We start from the raw sequence: 19,954 nt of genomic DNA, 5'->3' as shown, positions 1-19,954 counted from the left end.
AATTCAACCCTAAGCAGAGACCGCGCCTCCTGGAAGTCACCTACGAACCCAGACCATCTGAACGAAGTAAAGCATGTAGACTGTACGCTTCACAAGGGGCTGTTTTTTAAAATATTTTATCTCAGATGTAAACGCAGCAATTTTAACAACATAGATCTTTTTTTTAATTGTAAATTATACATAATAGCAGTATCAAGATCCTGGAAAATAATGTCTTTTTGTTTCTCTTCTGTTTGCAGGCAAATTGTCCCTGGAGGAGTTTATCAAAGGTGCCAAAAGCGACCCCTCCATTGTCCGGCTACTCCAGTGCGACCCCAGCTCCGCCTCCCAGTTCTAAAGCCCCTCCCCCACATCCTGCTGCGAGCTTGTTTTTACCCCCCAACCACCCTCTTCTCTATTTCTGTTGTTAATCAGAGCATCCCTGACATCAATGCATGACGATTCACATCTCTCATATCTGTTTAGTTCTTGTGTGTAAGAATTTCATTTTACTTTTGGATTTTTTAGGGGTTTGGGGGGGAATGAAGGGACATGCTTACACACATAACGGTGTCGGGGTCCAGCAGGCGCCCGCCGGAGTTCCCGACTGTCTGCATCAGGATGAGAACGGCAAGAGAGAGAGGCTCTGGAGTTCACCTCCGAAGCGTGTATATTATCATGTACATAACTGTATGTTATCATAAGATGGATTCAGTTTGTCTTCACTCACTGTGTGGCACATACTACGAAAGGCAGTATTATGTAGCTTCCTGTTCCAATCTCAGTGGGAGCTGTTGGGATTTTATCGCTGTATGATCTTTCGCTGTGAAAAAGAAGGCCTAAGATTCCTTTTGATTTCTTTTGTAAATATCGACTGGTGTTTTTTTTTATGACCATTTTTACTTCCCTCCCTTTCATTTGTACATATGTTTTTCCTTTTTTCATGTGATTTTATTTATTCATTTTTACTCTAAATATGCTTTTACTTTGATATATTGTTTGAGATGACTGTATTCCAGTTTACAACGGCTGAGAGAGTGAACGGCGAATAATTCTTTTTTTAAATGGATTTTGGTCAAAATGAAGGATATTAATTCCCAGTGAAATAAGAGGATCTCATGATGCATCCGATCAACAGCACCAGTAGCACATATCGTTGTTTTACCGCCATGTATTTACAGAGTATGGCTGTGCTTTCAATCTGAAGGGGTGTGTGTGTGTTGTGTGTGAATTCCGACTGTGTGCTTGAGGCTAACTTTTACAGTATTACCTTGTTGTGTTGTTTCTTATTAATACAGTATCTTGCAAGAAAGAAAATATTCGCACCCCTTTGAAGCTTTTCACATTTTCTCATGTTACAACACAAAAAAATGTCGTGAATTTTGTTGGTGTTTTACGTGCTGCACCCATCCATAATTTGGAGATTTAAAAAAAAATAAGCGTAATACTTATGTATAAGCTAAAAACGTAAGTTTTTTGGGGGGCTTCTCTAGTCTTGCTGGCTAGATTTCTCCAACACCTCCAAAGTTACTTCCCTTGATCGATGCTCTTCGTTTAACCGTCAGTTTAGGTGGATGGTGATGTGTTAGTAAAATTACGTAGTCTGGTACTTGAGCTGAGTGGGGAACATTTGTTCCATTTTCAGCTGGCTCTGTTTGCTTTCATACTGCACCGTCAAAGGAACCAAACGCTTTAAAAAACCTGTTCACCTCCTCGCCTGAGGTGGCGCTGCACCAAGAACCACTGGCGGAAACACACAAAAACTAGAGGTGAGCAATATTGCCTTTTTTAGCATTGTCAAACGTCTGATTGCAAGAATATTTTTGTAGTTTTTCCTTTGAATTAGTTTCCTAAAAGCTAGGGCAGGATTTGGGCAAGTCTTTTTTATTTTTGCACTAAACACAGGGCAAAAAAATTGTCATTTGAGAGCAAATCGAAACAAAATCTGTTTTGAGGTAGAGTTGAGAAACTACAATACAAGAAATAGAAAATTTCAAGTGGGGTTGTTAAACTACAGTTCTTGCCACGCTAGTATCAATGTGACACAGGTATTGATATTATCAATATTTTTAATAAATTCCCCCACCTAACAAAATCCTCTGAGTGCAACTTTAGAGAATGTAAACAAAAATAGGGTAGCATCTGATTTAAGTGGTTGTAAAATTTCACTTTGGTTGTTGGTAAAAGACCAGAGGCAATTTCTCCTGCTAGCATTCGATTCTTGCGTTTGCTTAAGTTGTATTTACCCAGGATGCCATGTGCTGTAATCTGCTTCCTGCTGTTGTAGTGGTCTCTGGTTTGATTGCCGTTCACATATCCATTCGAACCGCACCAGAGTTCACTTCAACCAAATCGATATCTAGGTTTTTAGATGGAGCAGAGTTCGATTGCCCATTCACTCCTCCTGAATCGAACCAGACTATACAGGCAAACGACGTAGAGTTCGATTTAAACAGACAACACAACGGTGATGATGGTAGGAAATTGTTGCCGTCCTACGGTTTTCTTTCACTTCACAAATATGCGCAACTTTTCTCTTGATCTGTCGCGTAAAATCCCAATAAAGTACATCGCAGTTTGTGGTTGTAATGTGTCAAAATCTTCACAAAAAAAATGTTCATGAGGTACTAACCATTTTGCAAGTTACTGTAAGTATGCTAGAATTCTTTAATATCGAGCAGTAAACTTAAGATAGTTGTAACCTGTTACTATAATGCATGATCCCACAAGTAAGACACGGGCGACTTTCACAACCACAGTTTACGCAGAGTGATACCTTTTCGGAGCTCTGCATTTTTGAGGACTACGAGCTGTGGAGCAGCCCCCACTATCCTCCGCTCCCTCCATCCAATCTGTTTTGTTTTTTTTCTCAGACAGAGAACTTACTAAGGGCTTGTTCATCACTCTTATGCTGAACGCTTTTCCGAGCGCCCAGATTGGTCTGCTTGCAGAGCAGTCGCACGAAAAGGCTTGTTTCAGGAGAAAAAGGATGCCATACGCTTGTCCTCGTCTGGGGATTTCAAGAGCGATTCAGTTTTCATTGGCAACTTTAAAGTCCATGTTTAGAGCACCTAATTGACAGCAAGAAAAAACACCTCAAAATGTGGGTTGTTCAAGTTTTAACAAGACATCGGTGAAACGTCTCAGTATAACCAGATTACTGTTGCCCTCTCAATGCAAAGAATGTATTTTACTCTGTCAAATCAATTTATCTTTAATGTTTTAGTTTTATCCGATATCTAATTGATTGCCACCGCGTCCAACTACTCCGACACGGATCTAAAAAAAGTCAGCTTGTACCAAATGTTTTGAACTGGAACTGCCTATCCAGCAGCATCTCTGCTTTGGGGATCCTTAAGTATCACTGCCTTCTGCTGGTAGGATAAGAAACAACAGTCAGAATTTCTTGAACCACTACGGTTTATTCCTTTTTTTTTTAGTTTCTATTATCACTGCCTCTTCTAACGAACTGGTATCTTGTCTTGAAGAAAATAAAATAAGCCCCTCCTCCTCTTTTATCCTTCCCCTATTCCTGCACTACTTTTCTGTTGCATGAAAACCTCGTACGAGGATGCAATGTTTGTTCTGTTGAACCTGACATTAAAAAGATATCAAAATATACCCCGTGTGTTTCGAAGCAGCATGTGTCGACCGCATCCTCACTTCCGCACGGAAGAACGTCGTCGTCATTCCACGTTTCAAAAAGTATTAAAGGGGCTTTATTAAGACACACCAGACAGGTTTGAACGTAGCAACTGGCCAGTTTCTTTTTTTTTTTACCCATCTGGAGTTTAAACAGTTGTACCTGTCAGGTCACTGGCATACTGAAAGAAAACAATATTCAGACTGTAAACACATGCAAGGTGTACCTCAATACAAAAAGATTTAATTAAATAAACACAAAAAAACACTTTCCGTATTGACTAACAGAATTACATTTTCAACGCAAGAATAGTCAGTTACTTAAATCTCACGCAGTCGGTGAGAAACAAACTTTCCTAGAATGAACTCACAGATTAGGAATGTAGCGGTCCAGTACTTGTTTGTAAACTCAGATGTTGGGAGACTGGGGGGGAAATAATTCATAATTTTGGGGATGAGAATGTTGGTGAGAAAATAAAAGCTGTTCACATTACATTCAACAAGGCAGTAAAACAACAGGTGAGTTAGCCAAACAGGTGAACACCACTAATTTAAACATTTATGCTTGTGGCAACAGTAGTAAAATTCTAGAAAGCACTCAAATGTTCAAAAGTATCCAGTCAAGCTAAACCAAGTTGAGTCCAGCTCAGCTATCATATGTCAGGTATCAAAAATAATAAACACAATATGTCACTAGATAATGCTTCTGTGGCAACAAAAAAAAAAAGAAAAAAGAAATCTAGTCTGTGAAGACTTGCTTTAATGACTTGCTGGGACATTTTGAGTTTTGGCCTATACATGTTCTGCCTGGACAGAAAATGTGTTCCACCTCCCCCAGGCCACAATAACGAATTGACATTCTGTTCTTGTAGACACAGTTTGGGAGTTCTTGCAATTTGTCCTTGACATACAATGTGGTCTAAACTTGATTTTTGTGTCGTCTCCAAACACTGTCGTGGGATTGCTCAGAAATCTGGAGTGGGTTACGACACAACGCCGACACCACATGTGGCAATGGGAGGGATCTTTGGAAAATTCCCCAAGAGTTTTCCACTTGAGTTCTTATGAAGTATTAAATGTCCTGATCAGACAGAACCACCTTAAGGAAAATAACTAAATACTCTGTTTTTGTGGCATATGTACAGGCCTTACCCTGACTAGCTTCCGGTGCATTAAGTCAAGCTAACCATAGTTGAGTTCAGGTCAGCCATCATTTCTTAGCAGCATTTGGTACAACTTTGAATTAAGAAAAACATTAAACAAACAAAACAAAGCATAAAAAAATAAAAATATTTCCATGATGAAAAACAAACATATTGCTGGTTCTGGTCTTCTTTCGTGAAAGAACCAGCTTGCTAGCAGCTAAAGTTAGCAGAGACGCTATGCTATCTCTGAAAGTACTCTGGTAAATTTAGCTAACCTTATTTTTCAGCAAGGCATTTAATCTTTCAGTTCATAGCTGAAAATAAAACAGTCCTTCATGTCGTCAAGCCCATGGATACTGACACGTTCTCAGTTTAAAGTATTAAGTGCAGTTTTCTCTAATATAATCCAACCATTACAAATAGAAAGATGAGCAATAACACACCCCGTATGCTGCATCTGGTACAAACTTCCTGTCCTTCCCAAACTTCCTGATGATGCCCTATGAAAATAAAAAATGTCTCCTTTCAATAAGGATACGGCTTTTGAAAGCCGATTTATCCCAGACACACAAAGGGAGTTCTGTCTGTGTGATGCTGGACACTTGAATACTACTGCAGCAACAAGTAAAGTGTATTTAAAGACAATTTGGCCTCACAAACACAACTATATCCAAATACTGGGCCTGTCGGACGTACCTCTCCTCAGGTTGTGGTGCTCCCCCTGCCCTCTTTGTTGACTGCAGCTCCTCATTTCTTGGCGTTCTACGTCCGACCAATCTCGGTGAGATTGCCGAAGAGGCTGCCTCTCTGAGGTGGGAAGACTTTGATTGTGGGAAGGAAGGGGCCTTTGAGGTGTGTGGCGCTCCAGTCTTGGAGGCGCCGTGGGATGCTTTGATGGCTTGTTGTTGCTTCTTGGGGGGTCTTTATGATGCCTAGTTGGTTTACTGTGGTCTCCAGGAGGGTTGGTGTAGAGTTGTGAACGTTCCTCGTGGCATCTTGGTTGTTCTGTGTGACGTCTAGGTGATGTATTGTGGACTCTAGGAGGTTCGGTGTAGACTCGTGAAGGGCCGTGTTGCCTTCTTGGAGGCTCGGTGTAGTGAGGTTGAGAAGTTTCCTTCGCTGACTTTGCCACATTGAACAAACAAATGGTAGGGCAGTCATTTTCAATACTGCCGACAGAAGGATGACATTTACTTTGATGTTCACATATTTAAACGAGTATGGCTAAAGACTTACGGGTCTGGTATAGGGTTTTTTATGTCTCATGCTTTTGCGGCAACCAGACAGCCCCAAGAAGGAAATACAGGCAGCAAGGCAACGAGCAGAAAACACCATCTGAATGCTACACGATACAATCAGACCAACCCAGAGGATAATAGTGGTACTCTGGGGAAAAAATGGAAATACATTGGTTGGAAAAACACAATCTGGACCAAATCTAAAGCAAGAACAGGCGACACGGTCCGACATAAATGAGGATGCTGCTTGGATAATGGCGTGAAACAATGTTATCATATTATTCAGAGCTAGATGCCGAGGGGAGTAAAGAGCTTGGAAAGGCAAGTATGCAATGTGAATAAAAAAAATGTGCCAGACAATGCATCTTTATAAAAGCAAAGCGAGGGAATTGAAAGTGTAAAAGCAGCCTTTTATTGTTAGGCTTGCTTTGTAAACGATAAAAAATCATAAGAAGTTTATATCTGTGAGTCTGGAGGGTTTTATGAAAATCCATAATGAAATATACAGGAGTTGGAGAAAACCCTTACATGACTATTACATTTACCCGCCGACAAACTGTGTGAATGAGAAACAAAAACCCCAACACACACTTTCTGAAACAGAATCTTCCCTCTGGAAGACATATAGGGGATCCCTTGGTAATGGGTGGCAACAATCTGCGGACTCAGCAGACAACGGAAAAGGTTAGTCACTTTTAAGGCGGCTTACGTCACATTTTATACAAAGATATAAAAGAAAGAATCAACTAACACAGTACAAATAAGGCATTTTTTCAGGAAAGTCTTAGTTTTATGTTGAAATACAAAGATGCAAAGGCTGTCATAAATCTGAGCTATTACTACATGATTTCTCTCCAATCTTGGTTTGTAGTTTCATTTATGATAAATGATGGAAAACACAAAACCAAAAGTAGAAATCACAAGAATTGGCTGTAATATTTCATTATTTAAATCAAATTGTATTGGTGTATGCTGTTCCAGGCTAAACTGGCATGACACGTTCTTGACATCCTCTTTCCATTTACCTCAGAGGTCAAAACTGGAATCTGGGACTGGAGTAACAGCACACCCAACTTTATTTTCTGTGTAGTGCTGCAGCTTCCACGACCTTGTATGCAAGCGGCAGCAGTACTGACTTAGAGGTCAGGGATCATGAGAAGCCTCCATATTACCAAATTAATCCCAACTACTGGGGGCTTCCCACTTCAATTTGATTTTAGATTACCAATACAATGCACCGTATCTGACTTTCAGTAGCAAGTTGGAAAGCTTGCTAAGTGTGATTTGCACATTTCCGTGCTCTGTCACTAGGTTAACTAGAGTTAGAAACGCAAACCAATAAAGTGTTTTTCCACTGATTATGCATGGCACTAATTTAATGAGATCATTAATGAGATTTAATGAGACCTCTAATGAGGCCATCTTGGGTTTTGAGGTCAGGGTTTCTGAGAACCTATAAAAAGGAGGAGTCAGTTGATTTGGTTTGGACTTGGAAGTCAGAGCAAACTGAATGTACCGGATGCAGCTAACATATATTAGCATAGGTATTGTTTGGTTTTAAGAAAATAATAAATAATAATCTTAATAATAATACAATAAAATTAAGATAGTTTAATAAAATACAGATTTGGAGGTGGAAATATTTTCTAAACCTCACTGGAAGTTTAAGAAACAAAAGCAAAAATAATACTTTATTTGTGGAGGGTTTTTTTGTACAAACCTGCTTAACCATGTACATTTATTTTCTTTAAACACAGGATGTATGACGAGTCTGTATAGTTTAGCAGTACAAAAAGCCTCGGCACATTTCTCATTGTATTTTTATTACTTTGTTGACTTAGTGTGCCATTGATCCTCTTACGTTTTAATTAAAATGCCATGTCAGCAAATAAATGGTGTGTCGCATTAGTCACAGAGGAACAGGCTTAGATTTGGGAATGATGCCACACCCAAGTTGAGAGAATTAATAGTTAGGTTGAAAAACCAGAGAGATTTCCTCTTCGCTTTGGTGCCAACTAAGGGCAGCAACACAAGCCAAACCCTCTATTGTATCATTCACACTAAAGAAACGTGATGCTAACACCAATTTGTACTACATTGTTTGTGCAGACGGTTTAATGATACTGTCATAGATGATGACTATCTCAGCTTTTACTGCGTTTTAGTGATATTGTGGCCATTTTGAATATTGTACTTGAAGGTGCTTAGTGACCTCCGAATTTAGTACAAAAAAAAAAAAACAGCAAAAGTGTTAATGTGTTATGGACTATATGCACCATGTATGCAGAAATTATGTTTGACATACCAGTGGCTATAGTGTCAACACTAAACCTTAATTTTTCCTGTCAGAACATAATCTTTTTACTAGGAACGCACAATGTATTTTCAACAACATTCTATCGGTTGGTATTAGTCATTTTTAACATATTGATTTTGGACCAATGACAAAAATCAAGGCAATAATAACATTTTTGCATCTTGTTGCTATTTATTTCTGGAAGACGTTGGTCATGTAATATTGGTTTGGTCATGTGAGAATGATAGTGATGCAGCAAAGGATTGTGGGGAGTTTAAGTGAAGCAGAGAAGCAGTGGTGAAGTTAGCGGTGCAGTTGTTTTCTTCAAATTGTCTAGAGGTAGTGAAATATATGTATTGATATCAGTAAGGATTGATTATTGGACAATATTTTCATATGGGTGCATCCCGACTTTAACCATACAAATAGTGACTTATCCAGGTATATGCGGTAGTGGCCCTTCAATATTCAATTGTCTTAAATTTTAACAGTAGTGGTATAGTCCAAATGCCATTCAAACCAAAAATGTAGTGAACTGATCAATGCTCATATGTTCTGAAAAAAAGTGTGTGAAAAATCTGAAACATAAATCTGACGCAAGGCAAGAATTTACAAAATTAAAAAAGAAAAGACAAGGAACATTAAGTATCATAATCAACTATTCATGAAACATGTATCTCACCAATAAACACCAAAGGACATCAGGTACACAAAAGAATGAACAGGAAATGTAACTATTACAGAATATCAACCAAGAGTCAATAGGTTGATCTTTCGCCAATCTATGAAAAACAAACTGCTGTTCGCTGAGCCTGTGAAGCTTTCATTTAATGCTCTGGAGAGTTAGATGGTCCAAAGTCAGTCAGAATTTAATTGTTTTTCAGCTCAAACTGCAGAGCAGCTTCTATTAATCTGGATAAGATTTAAGATACAACCCAACTGGTTTAGACAGCTTCTTCCCTTAATAAAAGGAAAATAAAACTAATTTTTTTATGTACTCTGGTTACATTTGTTTGACGATCTGAAACATTTACTTGACAAAAGGGTAAGAGAGAAAGAAATCCGTAAGGTTGAAAATACTTTTTTCACAGCATTATATAGTAGCTTAAAGTTAAAGCTCAAAGGTTTCGGCATAAAAAAAGCAAACTAGGTCTGTGGAAGACATCTGTACACCACCCCACCTTTAAACAACCAGGAATATACTTCTACGTTATTACTGCAGAGACTACACTTAACCTCAACCTTGAAATTTCTACTCTACCCGGTCGATGAATGCCAGCTGTACAGTAAATACAGTGTTGACATGAGTATAGCAACTCAAAGTAGAAAAACACAATGGCTTTAGGGATTGTACATCTGTCCGGTTTCTGGCTTCAAGCTATTAGCAGCCGAAATCCGACTGAGCCACGAAATCCTGCGCACGTCTACAGCTGCTCTGCCATTAACCACCAGCACCAAGAATAAATCCAGCTTAAGACAAAGGTCCTATACTGAAAAAACAAAACAACTCAACAGTTGTTTTGATGTGTCAGCAGCTATGAGGCTAAACAGGGTTGACAGTCCATCAGTAGCACACAGGAACAGGAAGCAGCCTGGAGAGCACTGACCGGGTCAGGTCAGCGTTTCTGCCACCAGTCCATCAGCTGTAAAGCGTGACTGACTTTGTGACAGCGAGGATAGACGTCAAACCTCCTACTCATTGGCCAGTGCACTCGGACACAGAGAACAGTGTTAACTTTCCTGCTGGTGGTCTGGACTATCCAAAATTGTAATTGCTTCTCCATTAAATTATGAATTTTCTTTTGTTCAGTCTCACCAGACAGAACTAACGTGTATTACTAGACTGGTAAAAACCAGCCTCTTGTTCTACGCTTTGCTTCGTACAGAGGGTCTGGACCCTCAGCTTTTGAGAAACAGTGATTTGCTAAAAGCGACTCTTGAAGTTTAATTGCTCAATATTTGGAAGTGTGGCCAACACGGACTGAATGACGTTCACTTCCTCCACTACCATTGAAAAAACTACAACCCTACATAGGTAGACTGCAATTCAAAACCAATCCAAATAATTGGCATAATCGTTCCGTTGGCTTGTTCTGAATGAACAAGCTGTTCGTTCGACTGAAATTCTGCCATTGAATCGCGCTCAATGACAGAAATAGAAGACAGAACACCAAAGGGAGATGAAAATCAAGATAAGCTATTTAGGAAGACCCACCAAATCAAGAAAAACACTTAACCCAAACTTGTCTGATGACACGAGGTAGGCTAAGAGATCTCAAGAAGCAAAATTTTTCACCCCAATTACTTTAAGAAATTAAAGATAGGTGAGAAACTATCTAGTCTATCAGTCTCGAAAGGCTTTGGGGCTCCAATAAACCACAATTAGATCCATCTAAGTTCTAAACCTTTTCTGCACGGCGTGGTGTTACCTTAAACAGGCCATTCATGCACAGAAAGCCTCAGAAAATGGTTAAATTACTGAGAAGAACAGTCGGTATAAATTCCTCCACAGCAATGTAAAAAAAGTCCATCAGATATGTTAACTTCTGATAGTTATTGACAAAGTGTGAATCTATTAAGTTGGGAGGCTAATTACTAATTACTTTTTCAGAAAAGGCAAGGTAAGATTGGCTCATTTCCCCCCAAAATAAATAAAGTTATCATTTGAAAACTGCATCCTATATAAACTGGTTTGATTTTAAAATGGGTTTGATAATCTGAAACATTTAAGTGTCTGACAAGACTGAAATACTTTTTTATTCCAGACACTGTACATTTCCACACCTTACATAAAGAAAAAACTGTTTTATAAAAACAAAATGCCCACTGATAACTGATTTTAATGTGGGCTCTTTATACAATAGACAAAGGTCATCTGACCAATGGCCCAGCTGCTGCTTTAATCTCTTGACTCTGACAGAGCAACACACTCACATAGACACGGGTAGGGTCAAAAGGACACTCGTTGGTAATGCTGGAGTAGCTGATGACATCAGGAAAGCGGCAGTGAGTCAGGAGTACCCGCCTGCCGTTGACGATGGTCTTCACTAGAGACACGAAAAGCCCAATGGTGGAACTTCCTGCCATGAGCGACGAAACCAGACTGATGGAGAATAAGGACCACGTCTACGGAAGGAGAACAGAGGTTTAGCTCTAGTATCCAACATTAGAACTCAGTGGGTTTATGTAAAATAACGCTAAAGACACAGTTGTAATCAGAACCGCCTGGTGTTCTAGCATACCGAAAATCTACAAGGCTGCTTTATCAAAACAACATACCGACGTTTGCGATGGGTGTTACACTGAACCAGCATTCGCCTTTATAAAATATTTCAGTGCATCTAAATGAAACAAAATGATAAACTTCACATTATTAATTTATTTTGTTTATAGAATGGTTGGTTGCCAGAACTAGCCAGTTTGGGCTACTATGAAGAGTACGTAAAGAAAATGTGCCAACAGCAAGTCCTCTATCTACACAACTGAACAATAACTGATAGGTGCAAAATAAAACCCCCGATTCGAAGTAAACCTTTGAAAGTACGTTATATTGACAAAAAATTAATTATTTTAAAAAAATTATATTGACAAAAAAAAACAAACAATTATTTAAAACTTCACTAGCTGTTTTTTTTTTTTAGATCGTTCCTCCTGTCTGTTTTAAAGCAGTTTATCCTTCAGCATATCTATGATTACAGGTTTTTGTGTGTTATATCTCGCATTAATTTCACAACAAAGATCGGTATGCTGTTTTGATAAAGTATAGCCTGCAGACCTCTGGTATGCTATTCTGACAAGGAGTGCCAAAACGACAGAACACCCCTTTATTCTGATATCTGAAGGTCCCCTAAATGCTTATATGGAGTCTGTGTTTGTTATGCAATCTCAGTATAAATCTAGTTGTTGTGTGAACACGACAGAAGTTTGTTAGAGAATATTCAAGAACAAACATCAACTTGAAGACTAAGGAACACAGCAGATAGATCAGGGAGAAAGTTGCCTAGAGATTGAAAGCAGGGTTAAGTTATAAAACATTATCTCAGCCCTTGAATGAGTCAAACATCATGAGGGTTTTTATTGGTTAAAACAAGTTCAATCAAATAAATCAAAACCAAATGAGTCCATTTCTTCTTCCACTTCACACATATGCACAACCTTGTGTTGGTCTGCAACGTAACATCCCAATAAAATACATGGGAAAGTGTGGGTGTAGCAGGACAAAATGCGGAAAAGTTCAAGTACTAGTATTTTTTTTTCAACAAGCTGCATCGGGTTACAGGAAACCTGTCGATATGTCATGGAAATTAAAATGGGTGCGTTATTAATGGCTCGTCAATGCTGACTCACTGTTGTGGCTCTCTGAAGGCCAACTGAAACTGTGCTATCATCATCCGTCATCTTTTGTTTGCAGTGACAGCGTCATGTCATTACTAATGAGCATAAACGAGACATGCAGTATGATTAAAACAGTAGGTGGAACAGGAAGGCACCAGCAAGAGCTTGGAAGGATGGTTTGGACTTTTGTTAAATAAAAATAGAAAACAAGTAGAACTAGACAGATGCACATAACCACCGTCATATTGCCAATTTCTAAAGGAAAACATGTAGCCTTTGGTTACCAGGATGTTGGTTTTCTAAACCAAGTGTGATGTTTTCAAGCTAATTTCAACTTAAAGTTCTAAATTAGAAATGTTGGACAAGTTTTTATTTTTATCGCGAAGATGTTTTAGAAAAAACAATGAATTAAAGAACAATCAGCTGTTTATGCTTGTAGAGAAAAAGAACACTGATTACATAAAATAAGAACATATGAAAATAGGAAATAAAGACACGCGTACACAATGCAGACAACAATGCAGTAATGAGCAATGTTGACAAGGGGAGCTATTTGACAAAAAGACAAAATCCGTGAGTAAGCAGAGCTTTAGAAAGACCAGAGATTAAGCACTAATTTTAAAAGATCCAAATCAGAACCAGGAAAGACTGGAGTGAGCACTTTTACTTTCCCAAAAAATTCTCAATGCAGGAAAAGTGGGTGAGCTTTCTTGAAAATAAGAGGTTAAAACTAACAAAGTGTTTTTTTTGTTGTTGTTTCTAAACACGTTTTGTCCTTGCGTTATAAAGCAAACTAAAATAAGTGGAAGAAGCAAACAGTAATTAACTGTAGCAGCATTTATCTCAATGTCTGAGCCAAACAAACTGAGAATATTTTAACTTCCTTTCTAACTGTCACGTGTAGCATTAACTCAAGGTGACTTTTAGGGTCAATTGACATGTTGAATAGTGAGCGGTTGAATGCTAACTTTGTGTTAAAAAAAGAGGACTTTTTAGCTGCTTCCATTCACTTCTGCTATGTTTTACAACTGGTGACAGTTGTTTAGGTAAAGCACAACCCACAAAAGGAGGCCTTACTCTTCAACGCGGCTGTCTAAGGTTCGATTCCCGGTCTGGTGACCTTTGCCCCATGTCTTCCCTCTCTCTCTCTCTTCACCTACTTTTCTTGTCTTAGCACTTTCAAATAATGGCCACAATAGCCAAAAAAACCTTTAAAAAAAAAAGAAAGAAAATTGTGGCTTTTTGTTTGTACTGGCTTTTAAACATGAGTGACAGATTTTTTTAAGATTGCCCCTCCTTTATAAAACATATTTTTCATGCAATATTTAAGAGTTCAAGGGTTTTTATATTGACTATAAAAATAAATGACACTGTCTAGGTGAGCTCATATGCTTTATAAAAAGAAAAAAAGAAGCCATTAGCTCTTTAAAAATGACTGAGATGACTCACCAGTCAAATCAAAGGTTAACGACAGATCAGATGATTTATAGTGAGGAACATATATCTTAAAGCAACCACAGCACTGTAAGAGGCGCACTTTCATTCAGCTCTTGAGACGCTTAATGACTACTTGACATGAGACGGCTGAGGAGCCAAACGACTGCATGTTAACCTATCCCCGCTCTCTTCACGCTGGCTCTCGCCAACAAAAGGAAACAGGGAGTTGGTTTAATCACGCTGAGGCCGACTCTGTTCAGCTGGTTGGCTCGTCAGGCTTGTTTGAGCTGCCGGACAGCTGACTGAGTAAACGGAGCAAAAAGCACTGCCTGCACAGAGAGAGAGAGATGGAAAAACAAAAAACAAAAACAGACTCTTCCAGCTCCGCAGGGCCAGACTGAAACAACTTGTTCTAAATTATAAGTCATAAAGGGAGGAAAGCTGAGAAAATAAAGCGGTGCTATGAAATATCAATTTGTGCATGCACACGGCAGGACACGAGCACCGTATCAGAGATTAGATTTTTCATAAAAGGTAAATCAGAGCAGAAAGCAGGAGAGAAGATATGAAAACATCAGGGAGGGTGAAAGCATACCTGCAGGATCAAATAAAAGCTGAGGGAATACTAACCAGAGGTTTGCTCTTCTTGTTTTTTGACAGGATAATAGCTAGGATCCCAACGATGACACCCTGCAGGAAACAGACTGATGAGATTAAAAGAAAATTACCAAGAGCGCGTGTCTGCCAAAGACAAGTGATGGATTTGTCACATTTAACAAAAGTGATGCTAATGTATCCCAAAATTTAATTTCGCAAGCTCCAGCTCTCCTTTGGGTTCATCAAAATTCACAGAAGGATAACTTTGTAGCATGTAGATACTGCCATTGGAGTTTTCAATTGAGGCGGTATTAAGTACCAGAAGATAAGAACAAAAGCAACGTCATGTGGCTCAGTCATGTACTAAAATTCTTCAAATTAAGAGTTTCTGCAGGCGTCACTAACTCAAATTTAGCAAGGGCTAATAGCAGCTCTAATAGCAGCTAGTTAGCGGTAGCAGAGAACCTCATGAAGATGTCGGCGTGCAACTCAAACTTTTGACACAATAGTCGCGAGAAATAAAAAACACATGCAATATACGAGATTAAATACTCCTGTTAAAAGAAAATTTACATGTGATTAACATATTAAAAGGACAACTTACTTTTTAAAGTGAATTTAAGACATTTTATGACCTTAATTTTAGATACGTGAATGCGACGGCTCCCTGAAATCCAAATACATTTTAGCAAACATTTACAAAGACTAAAAGAGTAAACAAAGAAATTTTTGACTAAACAATGAAGACGACATAATTACCTCAAATCATCACTTCTCCACATGACAGAATTTTATTTAAAAAATATATGTTTTTTATATATGTTATAATGATCATTATTAGACCGTAAAAAATATTAGCTATATAAATACGCCACTCAGCCAGAACCAACCAATCAGAGCCAGGAGGGGGGTCTTAGCGCTGTTAATCACTGTCATGTACTTGCTGCTCACATATTTCCACTTGCTCTTTCCTACGTTGTAGCTGGTTCACCACAATAGAGCCTGCCACGAATGCTGAAACTAGTTAGCATTGCCATCACTGACACTGGAAAAAAAAATAATAATAATTTCTGGACGGTAAGTTGTTTCACCGCCATTAGCCTATTTAGCAGCAGTACACAAGGATGACTGACAGCACTAAGACCCGCCACATGGCTCTGAGTTGGGTTGTTTTTGACCTAGAGCGGTGAACTTCTTAAGACGGCAACAGAAACTCAAGAAAGAGGCGGAGGAGCTTGATGTTTTTCACCGACTGTCTCATGTTGACAGCTTTGACAAACATGGAAAAACAGATTTTCGTAAAAGTTACATACAGCAGCTCTAACTGAACAGGTTTAGGATGGTTTTTCTTCACACATCAGTTGTAGAATTTCAACTTGTGTATTAGAACATGTTTTTAAGAAAGAACAAAAACAAAAATTTGTCTATGTCTTCATTAAAAAAAAGCAAACAAAAAAAAACACGTATTAATCTTTTTTAGGATTTCAAAATAAAACTGTCCTTGCTAGACTTTTGTGGGAGCGCGCACAGGGGGGGGGGTATAAAAAAAATTTATCCCAGTGTGTTGAAGACCATAAAGGCAAATAAGGAAAGCAAAAACAAAGAATTCTGATTCAGAAATTTTAACCTAGTAATTACAATTATTAACCAACAAACAAAGAAGAAAAAAAAAAACGGGAAAAAAATAATAATTCACTGCTTCTCCGCAGAGTCCGCCCAGCACTCACCAACATGCCGGAGAAGAGAGTGACCACGTTGGAGATGGCGTAGCCCATGCCTCGCACCTTCTCGTGCAGGTTGATTTGCTGGAGCACAATGCCATGCACCACCGCCCCCAGCAGGAAGTTGACGTGACCGACAAGGATCAGGCTCAGACCCATCTTCATCAGGGCCGGCGGCTCCTCCAGGTTGTCGCAACACGTGCCTGGACGTGGAGAGCTGGGGGTTACACATCGAGTGACAGGAATCCCCGACAACGTTACGTCAGGCATAGACCTTGTCGTATTGATCAGCAGCTGGGTCAAACGCACCGCGGATGTCACCTGTGTTAATGATTGACTGCTGAGCACATAACTACAGCACAGTTATGTGCTCAGCAGACTACAGAACACTCTGATGAGCTTTCCTAAAGGAACGCGTTTTGGTTTGGACCATGGAAAACTGGTGCACTTTGGTGGCACTTATGAAGGCTCTGAAAGCGTCTAATCTATTAGATATTAATTTGAAATTTTAATGTTCAGTCATGGTTAATGGTTTTGGCAAGAAATCCTACCTAAATATTAGATATGCATTTGACCGAAGTTGTTGGTCCAGGCTATTTTTAGACTCTTTCATAATGTTTGGTGAGGACGATGTCTTTTGGGTTGAATTATGAATGAATAGATTATTTAAATTCATACTCAGTTTAAGCTCATCTAGTTACAGCACTAATAGTAAAGTCAAACTTGTTGGCAAGCTGAAGATTCAGTTTTCTACTAATACTAAACATAATTTCCTACTCTATATTGAAAGTGTTTTGTTTGGTATCACAGATTTCAAGACAAAAGACTCATATTTCTGATCAATCATGTGTTTCTTGCCAAGTTTCATATTCACACAAGTAAAACAATGTAGAACAAACCGCTTTTTTTTCTTTTGCCCTGTTTGTAATGGATGTAAAAACTGTATTCATACAATCTCAGATTCCAACAACAAAAAGGTTGTAAAAGCAACAAGTATTTGTAATGCATACAACTGAATTCTGTAACTCGCATTAATTTTTTAAAGTTCTCTTTTAGTTGTGTTATGTCATTTGTTTAGTTTTAGGTTCAATGTTTTGTTTTTCTTCTTCTTTTAGGTTCTATGTTTTGTTTTTCTTTGTGTCCCTTGTTCTTGGATATGAAATATATTTTTCAGAACTGCTGCACTACTTTTAAGAGAATTTCTAAATAAAGTTGCAAAAAAAAACATTATTTGAAGTTTAATTTCTTTCCACATTTTTCTGCTCACAATTCTACTCAGACATATTGATTAATATCTTTTTTAAGTGCTCATATGAAGTGTTTGCACATTGATAAACCCGTTTAATTGGTTACATTTCTTTTATCTGTGTAACCAAACCGAGTCTGATTTAATCTTTTACCCTGGCTACTGTTCCAATCTTTACATGTGAGGAATTCCACACTGACATTCCGTAACGACCTAAGACATCTCATGTCCCGAGGCAACCACCTGAGTTTGGCAGAGCAGTCCGACAGGATATTTAACTAATAAAGCTGCATATTCCTAACAGACCTGTCGTCTCTAAGTCAGAAACGAAGGCTAACAGCGCGGAGGCAAAAACGGTTAAAACAGCTGTAAAAAAAAAAAAAAAAAAAGAGAGAGAAAGCGTCATTATTATCGTTAAGATGTATTTTGAAAGAGGTTTATCAAAAATATAAACTCGTTGTGCCAAACCCAACACTTAAACAAACACGGTGAAAGTGTTCCGCACACGGTGAAGGCGGACAGGTGAGTCTATAGTTACCTGCGAAGCCCATCTCTGTTAGGTCACCATGCGGTGCGTCTGGCGGCGCGTCTCAGCGCGTTCTCCCGCTCCTCTCAGGCCCGGACGCCTCCTCCTCAGTCCGGTCAGACAGCCGCAGTGACACCTGTGATTCTCTGGCTTTTCAAAATAAGAGATACATCCGTGGGAGTGCTGAGGTTCTCTCACTCTAAGAGAGACGGAGTGGCGTTGTTGTTGCGGGAAATTGAGGAAGCAGCGAAGGCGTTTCACTTCAAGGCGCGTTCAGTGTTGACCGAGCTGTTTGGCGAAGCGCCTCTCTCTTATTGTGAAAGTCCCTCTGCTAATTAGCAGCTTTTGTTATGGTGTCGATACTTTCAAATCGTTTAGTGTGGCCTTTATCACGGTTGTTGCAGCTGCTAAGATAATAACTGTTGGAGTTTACGAAAATTAAACAAGTTACATACATTTCATTATGGCAGATTTTAATTAAAGGAAATTCTGCAGGTTTAATAGCAGTACTAAATGTATTTGATCAACAAAATTAGTTTCAATCTAACTAAAAATGAATATGATTTTATTTAAAGGGGCAGCATTATGTGTTTTCCAGGCACATAGTTCCATTTTATAGCACAGTCAAGTAACAATTACCATTTAAGTTGTTATAAAAATGCTGTATAAATCAAATATGACTAATAAGAAATTTGATTTAGCAATTTCACACATTTTGGGCCTCTGTCTCTTTCCTGCTCTTCCTGAAACTCCGCCTTCAGGAAGTTATCATAACATGGCTCTCTATTAACCGTTAAACAACATTTTTACCAGTGTTGCACTGAAAAGTAGCTCCTATAATGAGCTCAGCAGATGCCTGCTAATTGCCTCTGGCTAGTCTGAAGGAGCCAAGTTGGGGGATAATGAGGAAAAATGTTAAACAAGGTAATAATTAAACTTTTTGGCCTACATTTGATGGAAATTAGTGCTCATAGATGCCCTCCAAATTGAGACCTGTTAAAGCCTGGGAAGAGTCCTCTTACTGTAAATAGCAGTCTAGTTTCTAAAAGAAAATCAAATTCTCCTAAAAGGAACCCGAAACCTAATTTACACTATAAAATCCAGGGCAACTGGAAGAAATGCTTTGAAATATGTGTAGGAAGCTTACACTGTGTTTGATACCTCTCAGGGATCAAATATTTATGACATTTCTGCCACCAAGTGGAGACATGATGCTATGAGAGAAAGAATGAAGTAGATCATTAGCGTCAGAAAATATTTATATGTTGTCTTAAGCACCTTTATCTTTATCTTGCATAATCATGTAGCTGGTTTGGTTCAAGAGACACTTTTTTATAGGCTTTCTTCTGTAACTCATTAAGATGTTTATGTATTCAAAACCTTGCTCTGAGGTAAAAGATGACTTGCAGCCATCGAAAACGAGTCACTTTCTTGACCAGTTGTTTCAGACATTAGCTATTTTTTATTTGCTACCATGAAAGCTGACAAATAAAAATACATAATAAAAAACTGCAAATGGGGAGCACAAACAAAATTTTGTTTGTCCTGGGAGAAAAATGTTCACTACAACTTTAGATGTTAGGAATTCATGCAGCATCTATGGGATAGCAGCCAGTGTTCAGTCACCATGGTAGCCGACTGTTGTATTAGCTAGATGGTAGTGGTAGTCTATTGGTAAAAAAAATAAAATAAAATAAAACCAGCGATCTCTTCCGGTTGAAACCAGACACTTATATGCATTTTTAAAAAGACACAACAGTTTCTGTCTCTCTATATGAAAGCGAATTAGACC

At 38.6% G+C, this 19,954-nt stretch overlaps 2 protein-coding genes across 6 annotated transcripts in view; one reads left to right on the top strand and one right to left on the bottom strand.

Moving 5' to 3' along the window:
* Positions 1-3,600, top strand: part of LOC116731466 (hippocalcin-like protein 1) — a 54,379-nt gene extending 50,779 nt beyond the window's left edge. For all 3 annotated transcript variants that reach the window (XM_032581217.1, XM_032581215.1, XM_032581216.1), the window contains exon 5: positions 240-3,600. In XM_032581217.1, coding sequence (XP_032437108.1) covers positions 240-337 — 98 coding nt within the window. In that variant the 3' untranslated portion in view covers positions 338-3,600. The remainder of the gene's footprint in view (positions 1-239) is intronic.
* LOC116731465 (keratinocyte-associated protein 3-like) lies at positions 3,418-18,323 on the bottom strand. Of its 3 annotated transcripts, XM_032581211.1 has the most exons (7): positions 18,175-18,316; positions 16,397-16,593; positions 14,703-14,762; positions 11,235-11,426; positions 6,003-6,152; positions 5,463-5,904; positions 3,418-5,266 (listed from the first exon to the last, which is right to left on the bottom strand). In XM_032581211.1, exons 1-7 carry the CDS (start codon positions 18,185-18,187, stop codon positions 5,163-5,165), a joined length of 1,158 nt encoding a protein of 385 aa, XP_032437102.1. In that variant the 5' UTR covers positions 18,188-18,316; the 3' UTR covers positions 3,418-5,162. The 3 variants fall into 3 exon arrangements, with proteins under 3 accessions (XP_032437102.1, XP_032437105.1, XP_032437103.1); XM_032581214.1 differs by lacking the exon at positions 11,235-11,426 and having other exon boundaries at positions 18,175-18,323; XM_032581212.1 differs by having other exon boundaries at positions 3,418-5,904; positions 18,175-18,303.
* Positions 18,324-19,954: the final 1,631 nt, after the last annotated feature.

This window comes from Xiphophorus hellerii, chromosome 13, assembly GCF_003331165.1.
Source record: "Xiphophorus hellerii strain 12219 chromosome 13, Xiphophorus_hellerii-4.1, whole genome shotgun sequence".
Classification (NCBI taxonomy): domain Eukaryota; kingdom Metazoa; phylum Chordata; class Actinopteri; order Cyprinodontiformes; family Poeciliidae; genus Xiphophorus; species Xiphophorus hellerii.
This window is presented reverse-complemented; position numbering and strand designations above follow the sequence as displayed.